Source organism: Leucopleurus acutus (assembly GCF_964270905.1).
Source record: "Leucopleurus acutus genome assembly, chromosome: 6".
Classification (NCBI taxonomy): Eukaryota; Metazoa; Chordata; class Mammalia; order Artiodactyla; family Delphinidae; genus Leucopleurus; species Leucopleurus acutus.
In genome coordinates, this window is record NC_139149.1 from 53,141,693 (window position 1) to 53,168,654 (window position 26,962).

Consider the following 26,962-nt stretch of genomic DNA (forward strand, 5'->3'; position numbering starts at 1 on the left):
ACCTAGAAGAACTAAAGATGAAACAAACAATGATGAACAACACAATAAATGAAATTAAAAGTACTCTAGATGGGATCAATAGCAGAATAACTGAGGCAGAAGAACGGATAAGTGACCTGGAAGATAAAATAGTGGAAATAACTACTGCAGAGCAGAATAAAGAAAAAAGAATGAAAAGAATTGAGGACAGTCTCAGAGACCTCTGGGACAACGTTAAACGCACCAACATTCGAATTATAGGGGTTCCAGAAGACGAAGAGAAAAAGAAAGGGACTGAGAAAATATTTGAAGAGATTATAGTTGAAAACTTCCCTAATATGGGAAAGGAAATAGATAATCAAGTCCAGGAAGCACAGAGAGTCCCATACAGGATAAATCCAAGCAGAAATATGCCAAGACACATATTAATCAGAGTGTCAAAAATTAAATACAAAGAAAACATATTAAAAGCAGCAAGGGAAAAACAACAAATAACACACAAGGGAATCCCCATAAGGTTAACAGCTGATCTTTCAGCAGAAACTCTGCAAGCCAAAAGGGACTGGCAGGACATATTTAAAGTGATGAAGGAGAAAAACCTGCAACCAAGATTACTCTACCCAGCAAGGATCTCATTCAGATTTGATGGAGAAATTAAAACCTTTACAGACAAGCAAAAGCTGAGAGAGTTCAGCACCACCAAACCAGCTTTACAACAAATGCTAAAGGAACTTCTCTAGGCAAGAAACACAAGAGAAGGAAAAGACCTACAATAATGAACCCAAAACAATTAAGAAAATGGGAATAGGGATATACATATCGATAATTACCTTAAATGTAAATGGACTAAATGCTCCCACCAAAAGACACAGATTGGCTGAATGGATACAAAAACAAGACCCATATATTTGCTGTCTACAAGAGACCCACTTCAGACCTAGAGACACATACAGACTGAAAGTAAGGGGATGGAAAAAGATATTTCATGCAAATGGAAACCAAAAGAAAGCTGGAGTAGCAATTCTCATATCAGACAAAATAGACTTTAAAATAAAGACTATTAGAAGAGACAAAGAAGGACACTACATAATGATCAAGGGATCAATCCAAGAAGAAGATATAACAATCGTAAACATTTATGCACCCAACATAGGAGCACCTCAATACATAAGGCAAATACTAACAGCCATAATAGGGGAAATCTACAGTAACACATTCATAGTAGGGGACTTTAACACCCCACTTTCACCAATGGACAGATCATCCAAAATGAAAATAAATAAGGAAACACAAGCTTTAAATGATACATTAAACAAGATGGACTTAATTGATATTCATAGGACATTCCATCCAAAAACAACAGAATACACATTTTTCTCAAGTGCTTATGGAACATTCTCCAGGATAGATCATATCTTGGGTCACAAGTCAAGCCTTGGTAAATTTAAGAAAATTGAAATTGTTTCAACTATCTTTTCCGACCACAATGCTATGAGACTAGATATCAATTACAGAAAAGATCTGTAAAAAATACAAACACATGGAGGCTAAACAATACATTACTTAATAATGAAGTGATCAGTGAAGAAATCAAAGAGGAAATTAAAAAATACCTAGAAACAAATGACAATGGAGACACGACAACCCAAGATCTATGGGATGCAGCAAAAGCAGTTCTAAGAGGGAAGTTTATAGCAATACAATCCTACCTTAAGAAACAAGAAACATCTCGAATAAACAACCTAACCTTGCACCTAAAGCAATTAGAGAAAGAAGAACAAAAAAAACCCCAAAATTAGCAGAAGGAAAGAAATCATAAAAATCAGATCAGAAATAAATGAAAAAGAAATGAAGGAAACGATAGCAAAGATCAATAAAACTAAAAGCTGGTTCTTTGAGAAGATAAACAAAATTGATAAACCATTAGCCAGACTCATCAAGGAAAAAAGGGAGAAGACTCAACACAATAGAATTAGAAATGAAAAAGGAGAAGTAACAACTGACACTGCAGAAATACAAAGGATCATGAGAGATTACTACAAGCAACTCTATGCCAATAAAATGGACAACCTGGAAGAAATGGACAAATTCCTAGAAATGCACAAACTGCCAAGACTGAATCAGGAAGAAATAGAAAATATGAACAGACCAAGCACAAGCACTGAAATTGAAACTGTGATTAAAAATCTTCCAACAAACAAAAGCCCAGGACCAGATGGCTTCACAGGCAAATTCTATCAAACATTTAGAGAAGAGCTAACACCTATCCTTCTCAAACACTTCCAAAATATAGCAGAGGGAGGAACACTCCCAAACTCATTCTACGAGGCCACCATCACCTTGATACCAAAACCAGACAAGGATGTCCCAAAGAAAGAAAACTACAGGCCAGTATCACTGATGAACACAGATGCAAAAATCCTCAACAAAATACTAGCAAACAATCCAACAGCACATTATAAGGATCATACACCATGATCAAGTGGGGTTTATTCCAGGAATGCAAGGATTCTTCAATATACGCAAATCAAACAATGTGATAAACCATATTAACAAACTGAAGGAAAAAAACCATATGATCATCTCAATAGATGCAGAGAAAGCTTTTGACAAAATTCAACACCCATTTATGATAAAAACCGTGCAGAAAGTAGGCATAGAGGGAACTTTCCTCAACATAATAAAGGCCATATATGACAAACCCACAGCCAACATCGTCCTCAAAGGTGAAAAACTGAAAGCATTTCCACTAAGATCAGGAACAAGACAAGGTTGCCCACTCTCACCACTCTCATTCAACATAGTTTTGGAAGTTTTACCCATAGCAATCAGAGAAGAAAAGGAAATAAAAGGAATCCAAATCAGAAAAGAAGAAGTAAAGCTGTCACTGTTTGCAGATGACATGATACTATACATAGAGAATCCTAAACATGCTACCAGAAAACTACTAGAGCTAATCAATGAATCTGGTAAAGTAGCAGGATACAAAATTAATGCCCAGAAATCTCTGGCATTCCTATACACTAATGATGAAAAATCTGAAAGTGAAATCAAGATAACACTCCCATTTACCATTGCAACAGAAAGAATAAAATATCTAGGAATAAACCTACCTAAGGAGACAAAAGACCTGTATGCAGAAAATTATAAGACACTGATGAAAGAAATTAAAGATGATACAAACAGATGGAGAGATATACCATGTTCTTGGATTGGAAGAATCACATTGTGAAAATGACTCTACTACCTAAAGCAATCTACAGATACAATGCAATCCCTATCAAACTACCACTGGTATTTTTCACAGAACTAGAACCAAAAATTTCACAATTTGTATGGAAACACAAAAGACCCCGAATAGCCAAAGCGATCTTGAGAAAGAAAAACGGAACTGGAAGGATCAGGCTCCCTGACTTCAGACTATACTACAAAGCTAAAGTAATCAAGACAGTATGGTACTGGCACAAAAACAGAAAGATAGATCAATGGAACAGGATAGAAAGCCCGGAGATAAACCCACGTACATATGGTCACCGTATCTTTGATAAAGGAGGCAGGAATGTACAGTGGAGAAAGGACAGCCTCTTCAATAAGTGGTGCTGGGAAAACTGGACAGGTACATATAAAAGTATGAGATTAGATCACCCCCTAACACCATACCCAAAAATAAGCTCAAAATGGATTAAAGACCTAAATGTAAGGCCAGAAACTGTCAAACTCTTAGAGGAACACAGAGGCAGAACACTCTATGACATAAATCACAGCAAGCTCCTTTTTGACCCACCTCCTACAGAAATGGAAATAAAAACAAAAAGAAACAAATGGGACCTAATGAAACTTCAAAGCTTTTGCACAGCAAAAGAAACCATAAACAAGACCAAAAGACAACCCTCAGAATGGGAGAAAATATTTGCAAATGAAGCAACTGACAAAGGATTCATCTCCAAAATTTATAAGCAGCTCATGCAGCTCAATAACAAAAAAACAAACAACCCAATCCAAAAATGGGCAGAAGACCTAAATAGACATTTCTCCAATGAAGATATACAGATTGCCAATAAATTCATGAAAGAATGCTCAACATCATTAATCATTAGAGAAATGCAAATCAAAACTACCATGAGATATCATCTCACACCAGTCAGAATGGCCATGATCAAAAAATCTATAAACAATAAATGCTGGAGAGGGTGTGGAGAAAAGGGAACCCTCTTGCACTGTTGGTGGGAATGTAAATTGATACAGCCACTGTGGAGAACAGTATGGAGGTTCCTTAAAAAACTACAAATAGAACTACCATATGACCCAGCAATCCCACTACTGGGCATATATCCTGAGAAAACCATAATTCAAAAAGAGTCATGTACCAAAATGTTCATTGCAGCTCTATTTACAATAGCACGGAAATGGAATCAACCTAAGCGTCCATCATTGGATGAATGAATAAAGAAGATGTGGCACATATATACAATGGACTATTACTCAGCCATAAAAAGAAAGGAAATTGAGCTATTTGTAATGAGGTGGATAGACCTAGAGTCTGTCATACAGAGTGAAGCAAGTCAGAAAGAGAGAGACAAATACCGTATGCTAACACATATATATGGAATTTAAGAAAAAAAAATGTCATGAAGAACCTAGGGTTAAGAGAGGAATAAAGACACAGACCTACTAGAGAATGGACTTGAGGATATGGGGAGGGGGTAGGGTAAGCTGTGACAAAGCGAGAGAGAGGCATGAACATATATACAGTACCAAACGTAAGGTAGATAGCTAGTGGGAAGCAGCTGCATAGCACAGGGAGATCAGCTCGGTGCTTTGTGACCACCTAGAGGGGTGGGATAGGGAGGGCGGGAGGGAGGGAGATGCAAGAGGGAAGAAATATGGGAACATATGTATATATATAACTGATTCACTTTGTTACAAAGCAGAAACTAACACACCATTGTAAAGCAATTATACTCCAATAAAGATTTAAAAAAATTCATAAGTCGTATTTAATTCCTACCCCTCTCTTCAGTATTCTAATTTCCATCCATGTATCATTTAACTCAGCAGTGCCATACCTGGTGTGGAGAGGAGTACCTCTTTTCATATGTCAACCGATTCCCTTCTATGGAAAAGCGAAACCCTTTCCTCCTGATGCTGTCTTCAGATTCAGATTTATGGAATTCATCGTCATCTTTCTCTTCTCCACCAGACTGCTCTTTCTGTTTTCTTTTCTTTCTCCGATTTCTTCTTTCCTTTGCACTCTTGGAACTCAACTTGGAGGCTTCAGATGAGCTGTCTGAGAGCCCGCCTGCTGCACTAGGTTCTCTGGAATGCACTGAGGCAGTTACAGCCGCTGCCTGCTACATTGAGGAGAAATGGTCTTAGCATGGAACTAGAGAAGACTTTACCTTTAAAAAAATAGCTAAAGTATTTGCAAAGCATTTTAAAAATAATTTAGCTGACTCCAGCTAATCTTACATCGAAGAAACTCTGCAAGTATAAAAGAAAAATTTTTTCTTTCCATCTAATAAAGGCTTTTAGAGTTAATTTTGTTTTCTTTGTGCTAACATTGATTACATTTGTATGATGTTTTACAGACTGCATATTCAAAAGGATCAATCAGACAATAACAAGAACATAAATTCATATTACTTTTGGGATTTGATTGACTCTAAAAACTGGTATCTAATTAGCACTGTCTTTTTTTTTTTCCCCCCACTGGAAAAAAACTGGAGCATGGAAGAAAAGCTGATCAGTAACTTGGGGTCTAATCCGAAGATAGGAGGAATGAGATAAAGAGCTGAGATCCTCTTTCCAGTTATTGAAACAGGGTTGTCCAATACTCTCACAATATTATCAATAAAATTTATGGAAGGTGATAAAATCCCTTCCTTACCCCTCCACAATACTCTATTCAGAGGACTGGAGAAGGGAGGGTCAGAAGTTTCAGCTAAGCAAGACAAGATGTTCAGTTCTCCAAAGACCATTCCCAACTTCTTTAATTCGGCACTGGTTCTTGCTGGCCACATGGTCATGGAATGAAAACAATGCTTTTTGATCACAACTTGTACTAGCCCTAGGTTGGCACTTTTTGATTATTATCATTGTTCCAAGAGTACTCTCAATACAAGGACTCTTGCAAATAAATTGATACTCCGCAAACAACTTTCTTCTTTAGTAAAGACAGTGAGTTTCGATGCTGAACGGAAAGAGTAAGGAAAGATGGAAGGGATAAGAAGGGCATTTTATTGTACTGTGAGTACTGACACCTCACTATAAGAACAAGTAATTCTTAGGTTCCCCGATCTCCATAAAAATTGGTGACTTTCATATGCTTATTGGATACTGCTGTATCAGAGAACATTACAATAGTCAATCACTTTCTTATTTATGTAAGAAAGGCAATTAAGCAACCACATTAAAAGACAACATAGTTTTGGTTAAAGAAAGTAATAGACAATCTTCTAAGAACCACATGAACATCTTTTTATATAATAACCAATAAACTTTTTTCTAAGAAAAGATGATTTCTTAGGATTTTCTTCTAATGCCAGTATACTCATTCAGTAAGTTTCTCACCTGAGAAGACCCCAAAATCACATTTTCCCTTGTATTCTAAAAATTTTAAGATGATTAAAATAGCATGAGAGAGTTCTATTGTGGTCCATATCATAAACATCTTAGAATAATTAAACTAAATGACTTATAGATGATGAAAACAATGTAGAAATCCTTACTAATCCCCTATACTACCAGCTTCTCTTAAGTACAAACAATTATCTGTCTCTCACTTTCTCTCCAGTATTTTTGTAACAACCAAAACAATAAAGAAGGTTTGTACCATGAGACAGGACATATTTGATTTGGTGAATTTACCTGAGTTGATTTGGTGAATTTACCTGAGCTGCTTCCTGTTGCTTTTTAAGCTGTTCAAGCATCTGTTGAAATTCAGCCTCTTTCTGTTCTGCCTCTTCTAAGGTGGCCTGATTCTGTTCCTCATAGGCCATGGCTACCACAGCCAGGATCAAATTTATTAGATAGAATGAGCCCAAGAAAATGACCAGCACAAAAAATATCATGTATGTTTTTCCAGCAGCACGTAATGTCTGAAAATAAGAACACCAGAATTATTTTTTTCAATATTATTTCACTAACGGGTGGCTTTACCTGTCTCCAACTTACTGTGTGTCTTATAGGACTCTGATATAAATAATAATTACGACGTTCACAGCCCCTCCTACCTCATTGACTGTCTGTTTCTTTAACATCATCCTCTTCCTTCTCCCCTAACTCATGCATTCAACATTCTGATGTGTAGGAGGGAATTCTTGGATTTATCAGGAATAAAGCAGAGTCAAATAAAGTACCATGGAGATCTCCATCAAAGAGCTGAGGCTTTGAATAAAGTTAAGGAAGAGACCAAAGTTATCCTTCTACATCTGCTTATTCATTTTCATCACCTGCCACCTGAAGGATGATACTTAAGCGGGTAAACAGAGTTGAGGGGAATATATGCCTTCTGTTTAGGAGGATCTGTGTCTGGGAAGGGTGGGAAATAGGTTTTGAGCCAAGGGGAAATGAGAGAGAATTGCTGCTCCTGGCATTGCTATGCTTAATATGTGTTATAATCAATAGGGTAATTGATTTGGATTTCATAACTAAGCTGGTTTTCTTATATACTTCCAATTAAACACAATATGTGTCTCTTCAGGTTCTCACCAGTTGGTAAAGATTCTCCCAGAAGTCCTGAGTCATCAGTCGAAACAGGGACAAAAAAGCCCAACTGAAGGTATCGAAGCTTGTGTAGCCATAATTGGGATTTCTACCAGCTTTCACACACATGTATCCTTCTGGACATTGGCTGTAAACGTGGCAAAAGAAAGTATTATAAGAAATTCTGCTGTCTTTTTATTCTGGTAGCGTGCTATACTTATGATATTGTCTAGCCAGGAAGATTTGCTATTTCAAGGGATAAAAGTATGATAAATAAGCAATTAATACATTTCCCAACTTTTGACTTAACATAATTTTACTATCCACTTGATGTCATCATTAAAATATTGCATAGCATTTCTAGTTATATTTTACAAAACTATTTTCTGTTGGTAATTAGTGTGTTAACATATGTCTAGTTCATTTTCCTACCATGGATAATCCAGAGTCGTCTCATAGCTCACAAATACTCATCTAAGGGAAACAGCATTAGAGCTAAAGTATAACTTCTTGTTTTATGAAACATGAAAGCTTGTCTAATATTTAAATAATCCCTCACCTTATAAATAAGCTTAATTATAGCAAATTAGTATGAATAAAGTTACTTGGCTGTTATCTGTCAGTTTGTATAAAAAAAGAGAAAATACACACACACACACACACACACACACACACACACACAAATGATTGTCTTACCCAGCATCGGAGCTATTTCCACACAGTAGTGCATCTGAAAAACCCTCCAGAAAATAATGATATCCTGTTTAGGAAAAAAAGTCACATGATGAATATTTGTATGACATTGCAAAATGAGAATAAGATCAGGCCGCTCTTTTAAAGTTCATAATTTTAAGTACATTATTATAATTTTAAATATATTATAGTTTTAAATACATTATATAATTTATTCAAAGGCACAAGTGTTATTCCCTCTAAATATTAGATATTACATTAAGGAGATTGGATACTTAGTTAATAGTACAAAACATTTTTTCTTTATGAATGTAAAATTAGTGATAATCACAGGTACTAACATAGTATTTTAAAAGGTATCAGTGTTTTTTTACCCTCCTCATGAAAAATAAAAACTTCATTCTGGGGGCTTCCCTGGTGGCGCAGTGGTTGAGGGTCTGCCTGCCGATGCAGGGGACACAAGTTCGTTCCCCGGTCCGGGAAGATCCCACATGCCGCGGAGGGGCTAGGCCCGTGAGCCATGGCCGCTGAGCCTGCGCGTCCGGAGCCTGTGCTCCGCAACGGGAGAGACCACAACAGTGAGAGGCCCGCGTACCACAAAAAAAAAAAACAAAAAAAACAAAAAAAAAACAAAAAAAAACTTCATTCCGTAAAAGTAGATAAGAATGACAGGGATTTCTTTGCTTTCTCAAAACAGCTACATATTTCAAAATAAAGGGATTTTAACTTTTCTGAACTGTCTTCTGTATTTTTTAACACTTTACAAATGACTAATAATTAATTATAATTTACATTCTACCAACTTATAGAATATATCATAGGCAGCTTAGTAAAAGATGCATAAATCATGTCAACTGCTAAAACAAGTAAAATAAAAAATAATTTAAAATATTGTACTAAAGCTAAAATAATTATTATAGGTGACTATTTCATTATCTCAAAGTTTTCTGTCTCTGGCAAATTCGTTAGATTCTTTCAACGTCCTGTTGAAGTGTCACTTCCTCTGTGAATTATTCCTTGATAGCTTCTACTTTCTTACCACTTAAAGACTGGAAAAATTAAGAAATCCTCTCACTGTGCTACCAGGAACATGTATAGCCATTATTATACATTCACTGTCTTATATTGTGATTATTTGCTTACAAATACTGTTCCTTCTTGAAAAAAATGTCTAATCATTAATTATTTCCATATTACTAGTGTTTGGGACCTAGTAGCCTTTCAATAAAGTTTATTGAATTAATAAGTAAAGGGATGACAAAAAGAGAAACACATGGAATTAAAGAGTCATTTTGTAAAAAGGACAATTTTGGATTTTGTAGGAAAAATATTTTCTAGATGCTAAATTTTCTGAGAAATTTACTCTACGTATAGTTCTGTAAGAGATACAAAAATACATAATGGAACTATTTTAATTTTCAATGTCTTTACTTCTCTGAACATAAGAAATTAATACAATTTCTTAACTTTTAAATGAAATTAAACAATGTGAAAGGAATATGACAGTTTCTGGATAAATTTTTTTTTAAGTTTATTTAATTTTGGCTGTGTTGGGTCTTGGTTGCTGTGCACAGGCTTTCTCTAGTTGCGGCGAGCGGGGGCTACACTTTGTTGAGGTGCACAGGCTTCTCATTGCGGTGGATTCTCTTGCTGCGGAACACGGGCTCTAGGTGTGTGGGCTTCAGTATTTGTGGCTCGGGGGCTCTAGAGCGCAGGCTCAGTAGTTGTGGCACATGGGCTTAGTTGCTCCGTGGCATGTGGGATCTTCCCGGACCAGGGCTTGAACCCGTGTCTCCTGCATTGGCAGGCGGATTCTTAACCACTGCACCACCAGGGGAGCCTTGGACAAAGTTTTGATACCAGATATTTATAAGTGAAGTTTTATCCATTAAACTCACTAATCTAGAAGTTTAATTTGAAGAAAATACAACTTTTAGTCATAATGTTTATCTTTAATTTTAATAAATTTAATTTTCTATTACTTTCAAAAATAAACCATTTTATTTATATTTGCATTTGGTTTAAAATAATCTTTGTTCAACAAATGGAATATTATTAGAGAAAATGACAAGAAACAGATTTTTAGGGCTGAAAATAGCCTCAGATATTCTTGACTTCTTTTATTTTGAATGTAACAAAAATGGAGTCCAATAAATTTTCCCTAGAGTGAATAAATCCTAAGTGACATCCTCATAATCAGTTCCTTGATCTTAGATTAAAACAACAACATCAAAAAAAAACAGATTTCAGGGAGTTGGTGACAGCAGTGGGCTTATAAGGATCATGTGAAGTAAAAAAGGGACATTTCATGTATTCTTCTGACATGTATTTTTCTTAAGGCATTTTTTCTTAATCCAGCGATTTACAATTATTTGCAAATTATTTGTTGGCATGTCACTAACATCATGGAAGTGTACATCTGTATCAACCAAGGTATTTTCCAGATCTATAACTATAAAAAGACACTGATCAGTTTTTTTTATTATGCTATCATTACTTTAAGAATTATCAAGCCACCAGTAAGTAAACTTTATGACTAATCCTACTTCTTCCACATAACCAGTCACTAAGACTTTCTTTCTTCTTTGATTTTTTTCCTAAGAATTAATCATCACCTTAAAATAATAAATACAGCTATATTTAAGCACATCTAGAGTCTAAGTCTTATATATTTCATATTTTCCTTTAAAAGGACATTCCCTTTCATGAGTCAGGTTCTTTCTGCTTTTGAAATATTGCTACTGGCAGATACTAAAATTATATGATAGAAAAAGATTGTTAATTCTGTCACTTTAAAAAGAGGATATCAGGCCAGTTATTTTTTCATCCTTTTAGAGTAGACTATTTAAACGTTTGACTATTTTGTCTAAACTCTTGAAATAAAGATAAACTGATTCTCATAACTTTACAGTTTTATGACATTTTTAATTTCTCTCTCTTAAACGTTGACTCTCATTTCCTTCTCTTTGATGTAATACTACTTTTAATTCTTATTCTACAAGTGTAAGAATAATGTTAACCTTTAGGTCTCACTTGCTTTCCATAACACAACAATAAAAATAACCTGGTAAACTATAAGCACCCTGGAATCATGTGCCATCACCATTATTCTCCCAGCATCCTGTGCACTTTCTGGTACATAAAACACATTCTGCAATTAGTGTTTAATGGGTTACATTTACATAATACTTTGGAGTTTACAAAGGGTTTTCAAATACTTTATGTCATTTGATTGTCTCAAATAAGACAATATACAGCATTGTACACTGAGATGAGAAGAATGTACAGCAACCCAATATCCTAAGAAAATTTCTTTCAAGCTGAATTTTTCAGCCTCCCATAGGGTTATCAATAAAATAGTTATTATAGTTATCAATAAAATAATTAAATGTATGTGCAAAGCATTAGAAGGTGATTAAGAGATCACAACCTGTTAGGCAATCATTTAAAAAATTTTCCATGCCTAGATGGAAAGACGATCAACAATGAAAAAATAAACCTACATAACAGTAATTCTTACTTGAATCTTGAACATATGATTTCCAGTCAAACTCAATGAGAGTTTCGTTTACAAGTGTGCCATTGTAATTCACAGTTATATTCTTCTCTACACTATGTTCCTCCAGGGAAGCATTGGTGGGAGGCCATTGTACACATTTATTCCGCAGGTTGCCCATAAAGAGCTGCAGCCCAATCAGTGCAAACACGCTCAGACAGAACACAGTCAGGATCATGACATCTGAGAGCTTCTTCACAGACTGGATCAGGGCCCCTACGATGGTCTTCAGGCCTGAAAGAAAGAAGGTTATTACTATGAAGACTTAGAATGTCTGAAATACCAAAAGCTTCACACAATTTTCTTGAAAACATACACTCCATGAATAAGTGTGAAAATGATTGCAGTGCTAGTGGGAGAGCAACACTTCATGGAAGGCTGAAGTGCATATGGAAATAAACTCTGGAAATGTAAAAAAATCTAAACCATGCAATGAAGATCCATATCCCATTAGGTTGGGAGAAAATAGCTGGAAGTTCATGGTCTTCACAAAGCCTATATTAAGGTCTTGTATTTCTCTGATTTTGCTGATGAAACTTGCCCCATACTTTCTTTCATTGGGGCCAGTTCTATAACAAATTACGTGAAGAAAAATATTTTAAAATTCCTATTCATAAGTAGGAAAGGTTTTGCTATAAAACTGGAAGTGGTTTGGAGTATAATTGCACTTTAGGATAATAACTCCTTGGGGAGTTCCCCGGCTGTCCAGTGGTTAGGACTTGGCGCTTTCACTGCTGTGGCCCGAGTTCAATCCTTGGTTGGAGAACTAAGATCCCGCAAGCTGCATGGCAGGGCCAAAACAAAAATGATAATAATAATAATAATCCTCCATGCAGACCCATGCTACTCTTTATTATCTTATTCCCTTCTCTTTTTAAGCAATATTAAGATTTACATTGTATATACATTGTCATCAATCTCTAAAATGAACAAGAAATTACAGATTGGTACATTTGATATGGAACAAATCCTTGTTATGACTGATGTGGAGGAAAAAACCCAGGACATCTCTAAGTGCAAGTCACATAGACTGTATATTACAGTGTCTCATGCAAGAAATTGTTAAGCTCCAAGGCTGATGAAAAATGTGAAAACATAAAATTTTATGTTCAAATAATAAGTCATTTTCTGAGTAACACCCAATTTTTATAATTATGATTTTGATGATTTTAATGATTATGACCCCTGATTTTCTGTAATGCTGAATGTCAAGAAAAGAGATGGCTGCTGAAAAAAACATGACGGGTGAGCCTCAGTGTTTAACCCTCACCTGGAATGACTGAAATTGTTTTCAGTGCTCGGAGAACTCTGAATGTTCTCAATGCGGAGACATTGCCCAGGTCCACAAACTCTGTCACATATCTGTAATAGGGAGTTCACACACAAACACAATAACAGAATACAAAGAAAGAGCTGTAGGTGCAAGGATCCTTATGCTTTACACTGATCACTTCTTACCTGGAATTACAGAAATAGTTTTCAAAGCTCTCAAGACTCTGAAAGTCCAAAGAGCTGAAAAATTGCCTAGGCTTACAAATTCTGTTACATACCTGTAGAATTAAATCAGAGTTATTCAAGATTTAAGCAGGATTTATTTTATTTGCTTGGGTATTTTATAAAGACCTTCTTGGTGATTTTGAATGATAATATTGTAAGTAACAATTTAGAAATTTGGGTCTATCACTACGGTTTTCTTTACTCAGATAATTTAAGGCTGTTAGCTAGATGTAAACTTCATAACGTACACAATCCTGTTGCCATTTCAAAAAGCAATACAGTCGAGATCATGTATAATTTAGGAGAATTAAGTAAAAAGAAAATAATTCTTGGCTATAGTTTCATGGAATTAGTTTAAAAAAATACATGAAAATCATGAAATCATCCAAGAGAAATTTAGACAGGTTGACTTATTGCCTATCTGTATGTGATCAGGATTTCCTAGTGTAACTCTTAAGTGAAAGCTAGGCAAATTAAGAAAAATATTTTATGGGGGCCCAATGGTTACTCCTGCCATTACTGCTATTTTATTCTCAAGAAACAGTAGCCCCAATATGCCTTCTTCTGAGCTGTGGCCAGAGGGAACGGTGAAGAACCATCCTGACTAGATATGGAATTAAGATGAGATAGGCAGCATCCGTAGCCCTGAGAATATCAGCACCATTTCTCCTCTGCCCATCCATCCACCTCCTTACACCTGTAAGAGGCCAAGAATGTCAGCTCCTGAAGGATGAGAGTGAACTGTATTGGTCCACCTTCCTCCACACTCTAATTTTACCTACTGCTGAGTAGCTTTCTGTTACTTTTCTGAGTGTCTTCTTCCTTGGGGAAGTATATTACTAGACAAAGAAAAAAAATAAGCAGGACTGCAGAAATTGTGCACAATACTGAGTGTATCTGGATGGGAAATAAGGATAAGAAGGTTAATATAAAGAAAAAGATGAAGAAAATTATAACAGGAAAGAAGAGAGGAAGAAAGGAAAGGGATCAGGTAAGATATAGGAAGAGGCAGAGAGAGCGTGTTTTGTTTATATGTCTTAATTATCAATTGACTGATGAAATAACAATTTAGTGTTAAATACATAATATATTAACTACCTTATTTTTTCTATTAGTTTGATTTGTCAGAATGTTTTGATGTTTATTTTCTATTATTCTACCAAAGAAGCTGGGGAGAGTGTGTGATGTGAGTAAGGTCAACTGAAATCTGTAGGGTCAGCAGAACTGTTTTTGGCTGTAATTTTAAAAAGCCATTTTCACAGATGTATTATGAATACATTTATGCTTTCATATTAGGGTGTGTGTGTGTGTGTGTGTGTGTGTGTGTGCACCTGTTGAAAAAGCAGCATGTATGAAATTTGCTGACAGATGTTTGTTACATGTGAAAATTGTAATTTCAATTACTGCAAAGCCTTTATGCCAAAGTGTAATGCCACTTTGACCTCTGTTGTGCTAAATTAAAATCCAGAGCTTAAATATATAAATCACACTGAAATATTCTACAGTTAAAGCAAGCTTATTCTTTAAAAGCATGAGCACTTACAGAAGCCAAAATATAGTCTCTTTTGAAGCTTCCAAGAAAGGCACTTACGCAAATGTAATGACAGTGAAGTCGAGCCAGTTCCATGGGTCCCGAAGGAAGGTAAAATCTTCTAAACAGAAGCCCCTTGCAATAATTTTTATAAGTGATTCAAAAGTATATATTCCTGTGAAAGTGTACCTGGAGACAAGTATCCAAAAAGAATGGATAAACTAATCATTATCTTTCACAGCAATTTCAATTAATTGTCACTCTATTAGGGGAACAGATGAACATTATAAAACGAATCTAAGCAAGTTAATATTATTTTCAGGGAAATAAAACATAGCCGTAAATTTAAATTCAACTCCCTAACACAGGAAGAGTTGGCTTTAAATTGTCCTAAGAGTAGGGTGAGAACCACACACTGTATAAAGTGTATCTGAAATGTCTTAGTATTGACATACATGAAGAGAGCCTCTGAGAATTACCCAGTACATTCACATGATGGAGGAGCTGATCAACAATATTGCAGAAGCATAAAATGATTTTCCTTTAGAAAGTAAAAAAACTCAATTTCAGCCAGGTTTTATGAATGAGGGAACATTGACAAATTAGTTTCAAGTTTTTCTCTTTCTTTAAGATAAGCTAGGTTAACTTACTTGGAAAAAAGAATTCTGTTAACATCAAAAGTGGGTAAGTTTAATTAAGGTCATAAGAGGTGAAAATTTAGTTTAGAATAAAATACTGAGTCTTAGACTGGAAACATAGATGTTTCCAAAATTTAAATCTACTCAGTTTAAATGAGCAGAAATTTAGATATTTCCGAGTAGAAACTTAGATGTTTCCAAAGTTTTAATCTTTGACTCAGAAGTTGGAGAATGAAATCATGGCAACTAGGGCAACTTGAGACCTGTGGGCCTCACATGGTAGCTTTAATACTTTAGAAATCCTTTGTTTATAAATTTTTTATTTTCTTCAGAATTTTTATCCCTTTTTTGATTGGGTCCAACCTGGAAGTTTCCGGGAAGGGAAAAAGCTCTTGGAAACACCCCCGTGGTGGTTGTTTTAAGGGTCAGCAGGCACAGAGCAATACTGGCTACCACGTTGGCCACGCAAGCAGACTCAGCAGCACTTATCACACATCTGGCCTCTCTGTCCTCAAAAGTATCCCAGAACAGAGCCCATCAATACAGTTAGTAATGCATCTGGTTTCTGAAAATCCTACCCTAACTTTCACTTCGGTTAGCTTAGCCCTCAATTAAATTTTCAAGTTTGAAAATCCCAAATTTTGTGGGCTTTTTTTTTCAGTAAATTTTTTGGTGACCACGTTTGAAACTGATATAGGCCTGGCATGGAGTGGATGTGTCTGATGGAAGTGAAAACTTTGTGAGGCTCAATATTATCCTTTTAGGGCAAGTGTGAGACTCACTGAATTCATCTGGAAATGAACTGGAACCAAGGTCTACCATATTGGTTCCTTTCTGTGAGTATTTTCATAACATTTGCTTTGGTCACTGTAGATCCTACAGGAAAAGTGGCGAGTGTCCAAGAATGATGGGCTTCTGGTAACCACCAAGTACACGTGAAGGAGACAGATTAAATACTAAATACATATAGATATAGATATAGATATATATGTCTGTATGTCTATTTATCTATACACACACACATATACATACTCATGTAGGTCGCTTAAAACGTAAGTTGAACTTACTCTACATTCTTTGTCCAGTCGGGAGGGTTACTCATTGTCATAAACACACAGTTCGTCAAAATAGTGCACATAATTAGCATGCTGAATAATGTAGGTCATTGTTAAGGAACACACAAAAGAAAACCCAAATCCATGTATCATATTACATAAAACTAACATTGAAAAGCTCAACCTGCAGTTTGGCCAGGACTCAGGGACAAATACCCTATGGGCAAGTCATCTAATCTCTTTAAATTTCATTTTTATCATCCATAAAATTTGGATAATAATATCACCCTCACAGAGTAATTGTATAGATTAAGTGAGATAATGTATGAGAAAGCTTTATAAAAGTATAAAGTGTGGCTTTTGCTACTGTTATTAAATCAATCTATTTACCTCCCAGAAGACTTTAGGGGGAAACCTGTGGGCACTTTGGAGTGGTACAGCTTTTGAGCAGAGAGCACTGACTTGAACTAATTTAGTTGATTAAAATAGTAAATTGTTGAGGAAGGCACATCCTTGCAGAATTGTAACTTCTTAAATACATGTGATACAATATAGTTGAATACATTAAAATTTATGTAGTTAAAGTACAGCATGGTGTTAAGGGTCGGGTTGCTCTATTTCAGCTGAGTTTGTAAACGTGTAGCAGCACTGGATAAGATTGAAAGTGAATATTCTTCAAGGCCATGACTTAACATGATGTGAATGTAATTAAAATTCAACATAAAGGTGATCTTAGCAACATAAAAGTGACTTGGGCAAGTCACTCAGCCACTCAGGCAAGTGCCATGGAAGCTTCTTGTATCTCTACTGAATTTTATGTAGTGGGGCTAATCAGGTATGGAACTCATAGTTTGAGGTACAGATTAAATGGGTTAATATATGTGAAGTACTTGGAATAGGTCTGTATATTAGTAGACATGATCTAAGTGTTAGCTAAAACCAATGACTAACTATGACATAACAGAATTATGGAGCTGAAAGGGACCTTAAAAAACAACTGTTTAATCCCTATATTTTAGAAATCAGAGAAATAATGCATAAGATCTAAAGAAATTAGATAACTTGGCCACAGACTAAAACACAGGTTTATTACTTTCACATCCAATATTCTTTCCACTACAGTTTACTGCCAAAGCAAAAATTTTCCGTGTGTGAAAAAGAAAGTTTTCATCAAATGACCACATGATGGCACTAGGAACACAAACTAGGATAATGAAACCTCCATAAATGTAAAAACCCCGAACATATAAATTTTGTGTTTCAAATCTTTGATTTTTAATAATATCGTATTTATACCATAAGAAATCTCTTGCTATCAGTTTAGAAATAGAACGGATTTTTAGGTTTTAAAGTCTTTTTTCAAAAAATCAGGTAGTGTAAGTTTATGATAATTATAATAGTATTTCTATATTTATTACTGCCAAAGCTATCAAATGAGACATAATCAGAAGTGAAGGTTTTTGCCAATGAATATGAACAGATGAATTTAGTTGCAGAATCCTTTTTTAACACCAGTGAGAATCTCAAAGCCAAATCCCTAAAGACCACTTGGAAATACAATCTTAGCGTCTTTCATTAACTTCCAAAGCCTTTACTAAGCAATCAGTTTTGCACAGCAGAGTCATAATTCAATGACTTAAATTTGAAATTAAGTCAATATTCCAGTACTTCCTCACAGATTTCATTAGGCAAGTTCAAAAACTAGCTAAATATTGGCCAAAGCCCCCTGATCTTCTCCCATGGAAAATACGCTTAAAGGTTAGTTCTAAGGCACACTAAAACGCTTTGTATTATAGATAGCTCTGTATTGGCTCTGGATGGAAATTTTTTGCTATTATATCATTATTCACTGCAAATTCTAGAAAATCAGAAACTTTGTACCATATCTTAAAAATAAATATGGCTATTTTACACTAGATTTGTAGGACTTGATACATATGTTTTTAGAAAGATATATATAATGTTAAAGACTTTGATGTATAATATATATTTGAAAGATATATATATATATAGTACATATATAATATTAAAGACTATGTAAGTTTCAGTGACATCTATGTAATAAATTTTAAGAATAAGGCTTATATGACCAAAGAAAATACAAAATGAGGGTGATAAAACCACAGAATATGGACATTTCCCAAGTTAATTTTATATTTAGCTACAAAGCATTTATAGATTATGTACTAATAGCTAATATTGATCACATGAAAAGGATATGAATGTACCAAAATCTTAATAGCTATTTTCCTAAGAGGATTGAAGGGAGTTAAAATGTACAGGGCAGAAGTGGCACTGAACCGGAAGATGGCCTTCCCTTTATTCAATACTATAAAAGTCTGTAAGATAGGAACACATAGAAGTATAAAAGTATAAACCATTTAAACTCTATTACCCACTTTCTATCATTTGTCAAAATGAATTATTCCAATGTTGCAACTTCCGACGTGCACCATGAAGACAAACTGTTACTGGATCTCTTCTTAACTAGAGACAACATCCAATGGTATAACTCACCTTTGACTTGATACTTACCTGCAATTTTATCGTATATAAGACAGTTAGCCAAGATAATTTATTTATTTTCTTAATATTTTAAATATCTGAGTTAAAGGAAAAAGTCTCAAATGGGTGCACGTATCATTTCATTCTACAGATCTTAGGACACTACATTCCTTTTACAGCGATTTCAGCTTTTCCATTTCAAATATCTTGAAAATTAATGCTCTGGAATGCAAAATCATTCAGTAAAACAAATAATATTTTTGAAATAAATATTCTTTTACCATTTCTGCTTATAAAATAAACATTATCACTCTATTTATAATAGGAAATAAACACAGCCACCATCAAACCCAGTCTTGGGTTAAATGGATGTAATCCAATAATTGAGTTCTGGAGGCCAAGCTCCCTGGAGAGTATCTGTTGACCAGGAGTGCTAAACTCTGTATTGGGATTTCTGAGTTAGATGACACACTGAATTCTAGTCCCAACTGGCTGCCTATTTCATGTAGTGCTTTCTTAGAGGAAAAGCTCAAAGCCCCTGCAGAATCTAGGATCCATGGATGTGAATGGAACTGGCATTCTAAAAATTAGACATATCTGAGCACAATTAGCAGTGTGTGCACAAAAACAAACAAACAAACAACAACAAAAAACAAAGCAGCAACATACAATCGTGTATCAAGGATTCTGACTCAGTGTTTCCTAAGACCTTTGTGTACATTCAGATTGGGGGGAGTGGAACCTATTTCTCTATGAAGAACATATCTTGAGAAGGGAACTCCAAATCTTTTAAATTTAAACCCCATTCTCCAAAAAAAAATGTTTTTCTGACTGAGGACACATATCTGTGTAGATCACATTATGACATAGCAAGCATTAACCTTATGTTTACTTTCTACTAAAAATCTTTGACAACGGTTTATTCTCTACATTTAGTCTGCAGGTCATTTATAGATTTCTCATTTCTTTTCTCCTCTACCTTCAGGGTTTTCTAAATTGAAATAGAGTAATTACTCCAAAACATTTACTGAGTTACTGTTTGAAAATAGCACTTCCTCGCTGGTATATGTCAGAGTGCCCTAAATCAGGGCTGTGAAAATGGTCCCCCAACCAGTGCTGGTCTCCAAGTTGTTCCTGATCTGTGACAAGATTTGAGAGTAAGTATTTAGAAACTTGTAAGACAATTTGACAGACTAATTTTACATCTGTTGAATGTAATAATAAAAAGACAGGGTGTATTTTGCAGGTCTGTTTTTCATTTCAACCTTCTGGAAATTAATTTTATTGTATTTTATAGAATAGCAACCACACCTTCACAACAGAGAGTTTGAGATGCATTGCTCTACATCTAACTTTGACTCCATATTTCCACTTTCATCTTTGATGGACTGTGGGTCCAGAGTACAAAGAAAACTGTGTCACAACGTCCATTTATAGGAGGGGAGAGTTTCACCTGTGCTTATTGGAGGAGCAATCACCCGTGTCTACTTAGTGCTCTTTTTCTCTGATTCATTCAGTGCCGCTGTCCCTAAATGGCATTGTGAGATCATCATAAAACGTGCACAGACTTCTGCAATGCAAATGCCTTTGCCCTAGGGAGTACACACATGCAAGGACACAGAAAGGCTCTGAGTGAGCTAAATCAGGACCGAATATGGTCCACCTTGTAAACCAACTGCCTATGCTTCCTTTCCCCAAAATTATGCTGAGTAAAACCTGATGGAAATATTGTGATCTGGGAGTGGGAGACCCAGTAAAAACATAATGTAGAATATATCTTTTTAAAATAAGAATTCCCTCATTTCAAATAATATTACAAGCCTAATTTTGGAAAAGAAGTTACAGTCCCTACGGGACCTAAATCATGGGCTGGAGGAAGAGGGGGATGAAGATGGTACTGATTGTCGCTCAGTGGATAAGAATGATAATCCAGCTCATCCTGAGGAGAGGAGACCACGTGCAGAAGAGATGACCTGTGTCTCCGGCTCTGTGGCCACCCTCCAGCCCAAACCAGGAGCAGACCTAACAAAAAAAGAAGTAGAAGAGATGGAGGAAGAGGGTGATGAAACCAAAGGCAAAGCTGCAGAGGCCAAAAGAAAGGGTTGGAGAGAGAAAGAAATTCTGCCCTAAGGACCAAGAAGAAAAAGAAGCAAGACTCAGAAGCTGAACCAAGAGGAACCCAAAAAGGCAGGGCAAAGGGTCAGAACTCAGCAGGGTAAAGCTAACGAAAGCCATGGCACCCTGATGCTGATAAATAATTCTCAATCTAAAAGTCCTTTCACATAGAGGAATTAATATTTTGACACAAAAGTGAAAGGCAAAAGGACAAAATTCCCAATTGTTCAAGCCTTAGATGGAAACTTTTACTGCTTTTAGGGTATATTCTCTTTATTTATTTAAAAAAATTCAAAGAATGTATTTTAACTTCATATTTATAAGAAGTATGTGTACAGTGTGTAAGTGCTTACAATTAGAATGTATAATGGAATTAATGAGATTTTCCTGTACAGCAATATTTGTTCTCCTTTAATTTTTCACAAGCCGTATAGATAGATAAGACATCCTTGATAGAGCTCCTGGGAAGCTGATGATAACACCGGCACTAAGGGACTATTTCAGAGGGTTTCTTCTGTGAGGACTTTGCTGTTCCCAGGTTGAAACATATATTTACATACAAACTACACAAATGTTGCTTTGAAGTGTTTATGGATTCATTTTAAACAGCTGAATTACAGAGCAGTCCAATATTAGAATCTTGACTCTGTTACCATTTTTATGTCAATAAGTTCCATCTAGAACTTCAAATTTGCTATTTGTAACTGATCTTCTATCTATTTCCTCATCTACCTGTATCCATCCTCCTTATATTTACTTGCACAGAGAAGAAGCCAAACATTTAGTTTCTAAGTGTTGAGGATTAATGAAAGGATACTTGCCCCTAAAGACTCTCAAATACATGTTTCCCCAAATAATGGTATTGATAGTACTGAAGGGAGAAGAGAGTCAGAAGGGAACACTGTTTACTTACAAGTGGTCAAGTAACTCTAGAATTTTCAAACATACAGATATTTGCCTTCCTCATTTCACAGATAAGAAAGGGATCAAAAAGGAAAGAATTAAAAGACTAGCCAAGATGTTACTATTACCCCCACCCCATTTTTTTTTATTGTGGTAGAATACACATAAAATAAAATTTACCATCTTGTCCATTCTAAGTGTACAAGTTCAGTGTTGACTTTTTCAAAGAATGTACTGAATGGCTTATTAGAGGAAAGTATTTTAGCATCCTTTAAATCTAATTAGTTTAATACAAATTCCATTAACATAACTACTCAGGACAATTTTTATTGCATTACGTCACTTCAGTAGAAAAGAAAAACTTCAAAATTGATGGTGGAGGAGAAACGGCTGGTATAGTAGTACCCAGCTTGAAACAGGCTTTTTATTTTTTTTACAGCCCAAGGCTGTAGGAAACTCATGAAATCATTTTAACCTGAGAATAACACTGTGCCTCAGAACCAATTTCAAAACAGCATTTTGACTGAATTAGAGATGAGATTCTATATATAAAAATATCACTTTTAAAGACACATTTGTAGGAATGTAACTCTCCTCACATACTAGATATTGATCAGGCTTGTCACTTATCTCTTCATGTATAGCTACCAAACTCAAGTAGCATTTATAAAGTCCCTATATGATAAGCTGTTAATATGTATGAGCGTTGTGGACACCTGGAAAGCAGCCTGGATCTAATTCTCAGCTCAATCGTTAATTCAATTGACTTCAATGCAGAAGATTTGTGTTAATTGTTTAGGACAATCTTTGCAAAGCTCTGTGCTGAAGTTTATAGGGAAAACAAAGACCCCCAAGTAGTTTGGGGTAAATAGTAAGTTATGACCCCAAGAAGCTTGAAAACTGGTAAATGTTCAACTATCTATACTAACGGAAGAAAATCTAGAAGGGTAAGTGAAGGTTTACGTAGACTGGAGCTGCCCAATAGAAATAGTACATGAACTACAAATCTAAGCCACATATGTGATTTTAAATATTCTAGTAGCCATGTTTAGAAAAAGAAAAAGAAGCAGATGAAATTAATTTGAATAATGTTTTCTTTAACCCAATATATCCAATAAATTATCATTTGGGGATGAAGTCAGTATTAAAAATTATTGAGATAGTTTACATCCTCTTGTCATACCAACTGTACGTCTTCAGAGACTGAACTCACCACATTGCAAGTACATTTCAAGTACAATAGCCATACATGACTAATGTCCACTGAATTGGGCAGCGCAGACCTAGGTGTAAACCATTCATTGTACTGCCAGTTCATACTCTCTTCAGCAAGCCTTGCCAGGTAAAAGTCAATTCTAGCTTTAAAGGAAACAACAACAACGAAAACCCAAACAGGTAAACATCCCTGATAATCAAAGCTTAATAGTCTGGAAAGCAAATTAGAAAAACGTAAGTAGGATTTGTTTTAACTTACGTATTTATTGAGTGCAGACTCTGGAGTTGGATGCCTCGCTCAAAATCTGGCTGTGCTGCCTTCCAGCATTGAGATCCTGGACAAGTTACTAACTTTTCTGTGACTTATTTGCCTCTTTTGAAAAATGGGAATAAGTACACTAAGTTCACAGAGGTGTTGTGATTCCAATTCAGTAGGTCAGATTCTGATGCCTTGTATTCTGTACTTTTAATAAATAACTCAGGTGAGTCTGCAACAGGAGAGCTGTGAATCTGTTTTTATTAACAGTTCTCATGTTGTGTACCTGGAGTAAAATCCTTCCCCTTTATCTAACTGTATAGTCAATAAGGAAACACTTAGGTTATAATAGTTTGGTAGGATTGCTATTTATGAATCTGTACCCATTACTATTTAGTAGTCTATTTTTGTCTCTGGGTTTTTAGAAAGTGTTTGCTTATTTTTTTTTACTCAGGATGGACACTGAATTTAACAAGCCATAGTTTTCCAGTTCCCTTTTAAAAATATGTCCATTATCTTAACTTTTCTTTCACTCTAGGGGTCTTGTTCCTTAAATAGTTTAAACCTAATGCTCAGCTTTGTGTTTATCTAAACATTATTGAAAAAGTGCCAAATCACAGGATTGACTCCAAATTTACTGCAATTTCACTGCTCTAAATGTACTGGCAAAAGCAAGAAATAACAGAGGAAGGTGAGCAATGATCATGAACGATAGAAAAATGCAGAATATACTATTGGTTGATTCCACTTATGTCTTAGCCTCAAAATTTAAAGAGGCAATTTTCAACTTGTACTTACACAGTGATCCAAAAATGTGTTTGGAGGTCAACTGTTTGGAACTTCGAACATATTTTCCCAAAGAAAGGAGATACATAGATATATATATATATTTTACACATAGATTCAAAAACCTATGTAATTCCTAATTAAATAGAATTCTGTATAATGACAATGTGAAACTTTATCCCTGTGTATAAGCAAGTGTGACTCTGAAAATGGTAACAGACTTCTAAGCTGGGTTGCAAGGTATACCTCTCTCCCCTTGATGTTGCCTTGGCATTCAAACTAGGGAAATTCCCTGGCTCTATCTTCTGCCAGAAGTGGGGTCAACTTCTTCTAGCTCTAAGCTGCTGGCTCGAGAAGAGGTTCCATCGGGAAAAGGCAGAATGAGACCACATGGCAGGAGGAGGGATGCTGCAGAGCTTTGGGTGTAAAGAACTGCATAGACAAGAGATTCCGATTAGTACACATCTCTGGGGACATCTCTTGTTCTGGGCCAATTCCAAGGCATCTAATTATTATTTTTTTTTTTTTCCTGTGAGCTCTCTAAATGGTCTCACCTACTTCCTTGCCTATCTTTTTTTAAATAACCTGTGGATTCAGGCCAAGATTTTCCTCCTTTTCTGGCTCACTGGGAGATGGAAAGCTTTCTCACAGGTTCTCTACCTGACTCTGAAGTTAGTGTGCAATATTTTAAAAAATGTTTTCTCTCCCAATCTCATTCTGTCTTACCCCTTAGATGCGGGATAATAAGCCTAAAGATCAACTTGTGGACTTGTGCCTCCTGCGGCCCACCAAGCGTTAATATCCATCCCTCATCTAATTGCACAGGGGTCTTGTAGCCAGGGATCACAAACCAAAACGCCCCACAGAGGTTAGGCAGTGTGAGAGACCTGCCAATTTTGGGCATGCAAATCAGTGATGCTAGATCTGATATAGTATGAGAAATCCTAAATATGCACGATTATACGTGTGTGTGCAATCTTCTGATTTATAAATCTCAAACACTAATTCAAAATTGTAAACAGTATTGCATGAGGCAAACAAAAATGTGTCTGGGGGCTCAAGGCCTTAGAGTTTTTTTTTATCTTTGCTTTAAGTTCATGCAAAAGAGAAAAAGTTGTACCCAGAAAAGAGTCTGTAAAATTGCTGGTCCCTAGGCTTTAGCTGGGTAGAACAGATGCAGTGGGGCCAGTGCTGGAGAGTTCCCCAGCTGGGCTCCTATCAGCCAGGGTTACAGATGCTCTGCCTCTATCTCAGACAGAGAGAAAAAATTATGGCCAGAGGGTGAAATGATAAAATCTGGGCGTCAAATATTTCTCATCCCTGTTATCTTCAGCCCATAGCATGGTTGTGGTACACTATTATATGCTCAGCAAATTTTTCATTGACAGAAAAGGACTAATTGGCCCAGTTTTATTGCAGACTTTTCTGTGTGAGAACTTTGGGCAAACTCTTCCATGTCAATTTCTACATCTGAATGAAGATTATAACAATACTAACCTCAGGGTTGTTTAAAGGCTGAAATGAAACAAAATGAAATAAAACATGAGAATTCCCTTAATAAATTCAAAGTGCCATATACACTTAAGGATTAAAGGATTAAAAATGTGTGTCTCTCTGGTTCTCAAATATATACACATACAAACACTTGTGTACTTGAAAGCAACGCCAATTCTCACATTGGAACTTTGCCGTTCAGTTTCCTTCCTCCCAAATTTCATATTCAGAAAACAATGCCATCCATTTGTTCCCATCTGATAAGCATTACACCTCCAAAATAGATCCCGATCCCATCCATTATTGTCTTCATTGTCAAAAATCTAGACCAAGCCTCCATAAAGACTCCTAATTTGATCTTTAAAAATGTGAAGTGGGGACTTCCCTGGTGGTGCAGTGGTTAAGAATCTGCTTGCCAACACAGGGGACACGGCTTCGAGCCCTGGCTCGGGAAGATCCCACAGGCCGCGGAGCAACTAAGCCCGTGTGCCACAACTACTGAGCCCGCGTGCCACAACTACTGAGGCCACGTGCCACAACTACTGAAGTCCGTGCACCTAGAGCCCGTGCTCCGCAACAAGAGAAGCCACTGCAATGAGAAGTCCATGCACCTCAATGAAGAGTAGCCCCCGCTCGCTGCAACTAGAGAAAGCACAGGCGCAGCAACGAAGACCCAACACAGCCAAAAATAAATAAATAAATTTATTAAAAAAAAAAAAAAGTGAAATGGACATTGTGACTTCTCTACCCAAAGTCTTCAGAGAATTCATTTTGCCCTTAGACTTCGAACTCCTTAAGATGTCCTAAAAGGATCCTTGATCTAGCCCCAGGCCCACCTCCCCAATCACATCTTACTCGCCTTTTACTTACTACAGTCCTGCTATATTACATGTCTTCTTATGGGCTATTCCCTTTCCCTGGAAGGTTTCTCTCCCTTCTTCTTTCTACCCTTGAGATCCCAATATAAATGCCATTTCTTTACAGAGGCATACAATTTAAGTTTCCTGAATCTGTCCTCTTTGAAAAAAAGGTGTT

The 26,962-nt window shown here is 35.9% G+C and overlaps 1 protein-coding gene across 1 annotated transcript in view; it reads right to left on the reverse strand.

Annotated features, from left to right (window-relative positions):
* SCN1A (sodium voltage-gated channel alpha subunit 1) overlaps positions 1 to 26,962 on the reverse strand; it is a gene marked incomplete at both ends in the record, with an annotated part of 93,624 nt that overhangs the window by 60,488 nt on the left and 6,174 nt on the right. Inside the window, 9 exons of the mRNA XM_082841567.1 lie at positions 5,046 to 5,330; positions 6,870 to 7,076; positions 7,690 to 7,831; positions 8,380 to 8,443; positions 11,897 to 12,166; positions 13,203 to 13,294; positions 15,021 to 15,149; positions 16,666 to 16,746; positions 18,841 to 18,992. Coding sequence (XP_082697693.1) covers positions 5,046 to 5,330; positions 6,870 to 7,076; positions 7,690 to 7,831; positions 8,380 to 8,443; positions 11,897 to 12,166; positions 13,203 to 13,294; positions 15,021 to 15,149; positions 16,666 to 16,746; positions 18,841 to 18,992 — 1,422 coding nt within the window. The remainder of the gene's footprint in view (positions 1 to 5,045; positions 5,331 to 6,869; positions 7,077 to 7,689; positions 7,832 to 8,379; positions 8,444 to 11,896; positions 12,167 to 13,202; positions 13,295 to 15,020; positions 15,150 to 16,665; positions 16,747 to 18,840; positions 18,993 to 26,962) is intronic.